General features: G+C 41.5%; 1 protein-coding gene across 1 annotated transcript; it reads left to right on the forward strand.

Moving 5' to 3' along the window:
• Positions 1–460: 460 nt before the first annotated feature.
• On the forward strand, positions 461–3,268 carry LOC106651018 (tankyrase-1-like). The gene has a single exon (XM_014369342.1). The coding sequence runs from the start codon at positions 461–463 to the stop codon at positions 3,266–3,268; it is 2,808 nt and encodes a 935-aa protein (XP_014224828.1).
• The last annotated feature ends 3,955 nt before the right edge of the window (positions 3,269–7,223 follow it).

Below are 7,223 nucleotides of genomic sequence, written 5' to 3' on the forward strand. Positions count from 1 at the left end.
TCTCTTTCTCTCTCGTGCGCGTGCGCATCTCATATTCTATTCTATTCTATTCATGCAGGTTACTCACCGTCAAATGACATGCACATGTTAAAAAATCGGCGTTAAAAAGTTAAAGTCGAGCGAAGTAGGGGCTTTGCTTACGACTAGCCGTGTATCATTGTTACTATTGCCGCTTAAGTCATACATATGAGAGGCCGCAACTTCACTCGACTTACACTTTCCAATCATTACTGTACATACATCTGGCGCTTTTTGGTAGCTTCAAACATATGTTCACTTTCTATTATGTAGATATATTCTTTCATCTTGTGTAGTGTAGTGTATGATCGTATGTTAGTACACATTACGACGCGGACGCGTAAGCAGCACGTGGAGATCGCATCTACTGCAGCAAGTGACCAATAGTAAAAAATATTTCATATTATAAGTGAGTGTTTGTTGTGTGTGAGTGCGTAAAACAATGGCCGATGACACTAAATGTCTGAAAAAATTAAAAAAATTACGAAAAAAATTTACTTGGGAGATCGAAGCAGAGCGACTCGAATTTCTACGCCAACTTGACCCTTTAATCAGTAATTGGAAGGGCCAACTTCCTCAGCTACAGAATATTTTTGGCCCCGAAGAAATTGATTGGCTTTTGGCGGAGGCCGCAAAAAAAAATTGTCGAGGACAACGATTCATGGACTTTGCGGTGAGGACTGGTTACAACGGCAAGCCTGACATTGAAAAAGACGAGCTCGACGCTGAAAAAAACAAACCCGACGTTGAAAAAGACGAGCAACTATCACCACGTCCCGCTGCTTCGGTGCATCATGTGGCTAGACGCGCTTATGAGGCCACCCGAAAATTTTTTCAAAGCACCAAGAAGACCATCCCTAAACTTGATATAACAAACGACGGATTCAACATAAATTGCATCAACGAGCCCGGCCTAGCTCATTTTCATGTAGCCTGCAAGTATGGTTGTAAGAACATCGCCGAGAAATTTCTCGAGCTCGGCCAGGATCCCAATCTCATCGTGCAAAGCACAGGGGATTCGCCGCTACACTTGGCTCTACTTGGCGGATGCAAAGAGGTGATCGAATTGCTGCTGAGAAGAGGTGCCGATCCCAATTGGGTCAACAATAAAGGATTGACTCCTCTACAGATTATTTGTAATGAATACAACGACTATGATTTAGCGAAGATGGTATTCGAGCTCAGTCACTACAAATATCGACCAGTGAAAGTAAATCTTCAGGACAACTTTGGTGACACGCTACTACACGTGGCTCTGTCCCGTAACCACAAAAATTTGTTTGGTTTACTGCTGAAATATGGCGCCGATCCAAATTTGGCCAACGCCAATGGATTTACTCCTCTGATGATTATTTTCAATTTATACAATGACTATGATTTGGCGGAAATGTTGTTCGAGCTCAGTCGTGACGAATATAAGCCGTTGCGAGTCAATGCTCAGGACAAGTTCGGTAACACTCCGATACATGTGGCTCTGTCTCGTGGTCACAAAAATTTGTTCGAACTACTGCTGAGAAACGGCGCGAATCCAAATTTACCTAACGCTAAGGGATTGACTCCTCTGCAGATTATTTGCAAGGATATCCAGGATAACCATGACTGGTTGCACATGGTATTCGAATTCAGTCAATACAAGCCGGTGCAAGTCAATGTTCAGGATGACAAGGGTAACACACCATTGCTCTTGGCATTACGAAACACTTGCTGTAAAAAAAAGGAGGTGGTCGAATTGCTGCTAAAAAATGGCGCTGATTCGAATTTGGCTAACGATAAAGGATGGACTCCTTTGGTAAGTATTTGCAATGATGATCGCGACGATTTTAACTTGGCAAAGATGCTATTCGACCTCAGCCACGATCAATTTCAGCCGGTCCAAGTCAATTTTCAGAACGGTGCGGGTAACACACCACTACACATAGCTCTGTATCGTGGCCGCAGAAATTTATTTGAAATACTGTTGAGAAATGGCGCGAATCCGAATTTGGCTAATGCGAAAGGACTGACTCCTCTTGAAATTATCTGCAATCGTACCCGTGACGATTACAAATTGGCAAAGATGATATTCGAGCTGAGTCACGAACGGTATAAGCCGGTGAAAGTCAATGTTCAAGACGAAGCGGGTCAGACCCCGCTACACGACGCTATGTTATTTGGTCACAGAAACTTGGTCCAACTTTTGCTGAAGAACGACGCGAATCCGAATTCAGTAAATATACTGGGATTGACACCTCTGCACATGATTTGCACTGAACAATACGATGATCGACTGGCACAGATATTTTTCGAGGTCAACGACGCCAAACATAAGCTGGTCAAGATCAACGCCCGGAACAGATTGGGTAACGCGCCATTACATTTTGCTCTGCACCTACGCAACGAAAGACTGATCGAATTGCTGCTGAGAAGAGGTGCAGACCCGAATTTGACCGACGAGAAAGAATTGACTCCTCTGCACATTATTTGCAGTGATAGCTACAGTGACCATAAAATGGCGGAGATACTCTTCAAAATCACCGACCTAGTCAATCAGGTGGTACAGGTCGACGCCCGGGACAAGTTGGGTCGGACACCGCTGCAAATTGCAGTGGCAAACTTCAAGCCCGAATTGGTCAATTTACTCTTGGATCGTGGTGCCGACATATCTAGCTTCGTTTTTCCCTCTGAGAGTTACTTTAGTCAGAGATTGAAACAATATGAAAAAAAGCTCTCGTTGGAACTAGTTACTAGTGCTCTGGCCGTCATCGAGATCTTACAGAAAAGAGGATACGAATTAAAGGGAAGCGATGCTCTGACAATCATGAAATTATTTTCCAAGCTCAAACTATTCGAAAAATCATCGGGGGTTGAAGAATTTTGTTACGATGATGAGCAATTCGTGAGAGAAGCAAACAAAATTATGATCATTCCGAGTCTCTCGCTCTACGATCTGATCCAGCTGCAACCCGAAGAAAATGAGAAAATACTCACATTTATGGACTACTGGAAGTTCTGGTGCTCGGGTAAATTGGAGAAATTTCCTCAAAATTCTCGCAACGCTTGTTCTGCACACTTATGCGAGATAGTGTCGAGAGGATTTTTCCGGCGTTGGGCACTGGCAGAGACGAATATGGGCCATGGCCAAGAGCGGACAATTTTTAGAGACGACCAATTTGAAAACGTCAAATTTGGAAATGGTAACTTTTTAGGAGCACCAAATTTGTTAGCGGCTTTGGATTCATTAACTTTGGATTCATGTAACAAAGAAAAATGAGGTTTTTCGTGCCAATTGTAATACATATAGGAACTGACTTTTATAAATGGCAGTAATCAGGTGCATTAATTGTATTGAAAAATTAATCTTTCAGTAGTATTTAAAAGCAGTGGTGTATTCAATAGTATTTAAAGTAGTAGCGAAAATCATTGTTGAGCCCACTTGAAAAAAATTTTTTAACATTAATCCAGCCTAGGGTGCCAAAAATGTTAATCCACTTCTGGCGATGGATCTTTTCTTGGAGCCAACTACTAGATGATGGCTGTATAATAATTATCGAGCATTTAACGAACGAAGATTTATGTCGTATTTGCTTGGTGGCAACAAGCTAAAGTTTGATCTAGCGATAGAGTATTTGTATAATTTTTTTTGTCGGCGTTACTAAATTTTGTAAATTTTTCATGTTATTCAAATAAATCCCCTCTTAAAAAATTTAAAAAAATTAAATTTACTCATTTCATTATATAAAAATATTTCTTCTTTTAATTTTATTCCAGCATTTTTAAAATGTAAGTTGAAGGTCGACCATGAGTGAAGCCAGTGAGTAAAAATTTTATATTGTTCAAATACCCATGTACACCAGAATTGAAACTTCAGGTACCTTTTACTTTTTAGTTCGATTATTTTCTTTTATTTAATTTTTGGTTTTCTTGAATCATATTTAATTTTTATCTATTTAATTTGTAGACTCGTAAATATATTAGCTGCCTAATTTTTTTTTAAAATTTTAAGGAAAATTTATTGTAAAAGTTAATGGTAATAATACAGTAATTTTCCTCATTGTAATAAATAGATTGGTCATGAGAAGTTTTTTTGAAATTATTTAAGATCAAAATTTAGACAGATAGACGACTTCTCTATCGATTTTTTCGCGTGATGAGTTTTACTTGAAAGAATGAAATTCGTCATTCTTACAACTCCTGCCTTCAAATTATTTTTCTTCGAAAAAACAAAATAGTCCGCAATTAAAATCGATCAAAAAAGTTAATCAAATGAAAGAATATTCATTCATATGCTTTGACGTTCTTTGAAGTTTTTTCAGTTCCTTTTTAATATTTGCCTCCAAACCCTCACTGCAGTTATATTTTTTCACTAATCCAATCAGTAATCTTGTCAAGCATAAAATACGTTTAGTTGTAAAAGTAATAAAATACTTGGGTCACGTGAGCATTGACGTAGCTTTCAAAAGAATTTCGTTTTAAAGCAAATCATTTAAAAATAAATGCAAAACGCAGATATAAAGGAAAATACTGTTCATCAAGATCGAACGGGCACCCACACTACTCAAAGGTACTAACTGTCCGACCTCTTACTTTAGTTACGCAACTCGTCGAAGGAGCTGACTTGGGTGTTTTTTTTTGCAAAAATTCGCCGCTGCATTGGTCCTTAAGGTGTAATGCCATTCCACTTCCAAGGACTATAACTGTTTGGTAAAGAGCAGTGCGGCCACAGCCAGTCGAGAGTCTTATATACTCTTTTCTTATTTTTTTTCTCTACATCTCTAGTTGTCAATAATATCTTTTTCTTTTTGTCTCCCCGCGGCTATTTCGAGCGAGCGCCATTTGGCCCGTCGAAGCGTACGTATGTGTGCGGCCTGTGAACGACGGTAGTCCTGAAAATATTTACATTTATTTATGCGATGCCGTGGAATCCTGCGGAGCAGAGTTGGAGATCGATTCACCTGCTTGCGAACGTATACGAGGCTCTCATCTCGTCATTCCACCTCGACTCTTTCTCATTATACTTGAAAAATCTTTTATGAAGTCCATGAACTAATGCCAAAGTGATATGGACTGGCCATGCAAGTTGTCCGCATTCAATCAAATAGTTAACGGTACAAATATGACGAGTATCGCCGAGCCGACCTTTCTCACTATTGATTATAAAACTTTGAGAGAGATTCATTGATTTTATTCATCTACGCATGTAATCATTCAGATGATGTAAGGAATCAACGAAATAATTGGTTCTTCTCAAACATACCCAAAATTTATATTTAGATAATTCAATAACCGCAGTTGTATGATTTTTTTGTTTTCTTGAAATTAAATCTTGGGAAATAATGTTTACTTTTCTTTGAATACAGCTTTTCAAATACTTGGTTCGCAACGATAGGAATCGTAAAAAATCAAATGAAAATGTTAGCGTAAAAAAAAATGAAACGTAGCAATGGATAAAAGATATGAATTCTAAGCAGCAAAAATGCAAATCGGTTCATCGACTAGCAGCGTCAATACGTATCGATACTCGTGCGTGAGCGAGTACACACGTGCGCCCATGAATATCAAGCGAAATTGGAAATAGCAGGCTCGAGCCCGCTCGTTGTTTGTACAATATCGAGAGATCTTAATTACGGCGCGCACATTAACTTTAGGAATGGCGCGCGCACCCAAGGTACAGGCCTGAGGGTCCAATTGGCGAGTTTTTACAAACACCTCTGCGCACCACCGTTACGATGCTGAAACGCAGATAAAGCTCGAGCCTGGCGGGCAGCTGTATCATATGCAGCTAAATCGAACTCGTGCGCTCGCGATGCAGGCAAGAAGGGGGCGCGAACGACGAAACACGTCGCTTCGAAGCTCCGCGTTTACGTGCAATACGAAAAGTTGAAAGCCGAGCGTCGATCGCGCCGATGCGTGCCAACCTCTCACGCGCTCGCTCGATATCTGCATAAAGGGCAAATTTAATTCGCGCTTGCTCGGCGTACAGCATATCCGGCGGTGGTGCGGTTGTTGCTCATACTCAGCTGTTTAAATGCTATATGTATGCTTATACATTACAACGAGGCGACGCTCGCGCCCGTATATCTCGCACTTCGAATCAGGCTTAATTAACGCTTTAATAAATACGATTTAACGGTTTAGCTTCCGCGCGGCGCGATTATTCGGAAAAGGCCGCGGATACCTACGTGCAGCGCGCCAATATAAAAAAGTGCGCGGCTATATTGACGAAGCATGCGAGGATGTGTGTAATCCGCGAGGGCCTCGACGTGTTACTACAACGTTGCTCTTTCTCTCTCACGCGGGCCTAGCTCTCGCTCTCTCGCGCCGATACCTATGCTACAACGCGCGCTAATGCACGCGCGCATCTTGGCGGAAGTTATGTTATGTACGTTGCTGCTGCTGATTTTCTCTCTCTTCTCTCTCTGACGAACTTTAAGCGAGCGCATTACATAGATTTACGCATCTGGAGGTGCGCGCGTGAGCACGAGGGAGCTTAATTATATTCATCACGCGCCATACTTGAATTTCGTATTCGCGTGCTGTACACAAGCTTACATATAGGGATCCGACGAGCCTACGGAAAATTCACGTCGTCGCGCGATGATCGCCACAGACTCGTACATGCGCAGGCCAGCTCCGGTGTATAAGGCGCCAAAGCCGTTGAGAGAGCAACGATCGACCTTTAAACGCATTCCCTTATCGTCGCGCGACGACGAGCCGATCGTTCGCTGTATATAGCGGCAGTACGAGCAACAGCAGCAGCCGCACGGCGATGATTTAACCGATTAATTTGCTCGCGCGCTAATGCAATTCGTTGCGCGTAAAATTGATATTTGCCTCTCGGCGAGGCCGGCTTATGAGATACCGAAGCTCGGCGAGTAGCTTCTTATTAATGAATTTGCCAGCTTTGGAAAATCACATATACAGCTTCTTCGGTTTTTTTTCTTTCTCTCTAGACTCACGCCGAGCTTGTTAGACAAACGCAAACTTACTGTTTCTGAAATCATAATAAACATAGACATTTTCCGCGAGATCGCCGTAGTGTATAACCCGGAGGCTCGCTTGAGCTAACAAGCATCTTGGGTATACTCATAGCCGATGAGAATAGACGTCATCGCGCGCTTACTCAAAACCGTGCAGTCGAACGGAGAAATAATAAAGTCGTCAGTTAACTAATTTGTAAAATAACTATATTTTTATCCTCGTGTAATGCAGCCGTTGCTCAAGCTCTG

This window comes from Trichogramma pretiosum, unplaced genomic scaffold, assembly GCF_000599845.2.
Source record: "Trichogramma pretiosum strain Unisexual culture from Peru unplaced genomic scaffold, Tpre_2.0 scaffold36, whole genome shotgun sequence".
In the NCBI taxonomy this organism is placed as follows: Eukaryota; Metazoa; Arthropoda; class Insecta; order Hymenoptera; family Trichogrammatidae; genus Trichogramma; species Trichogramma pretiosum.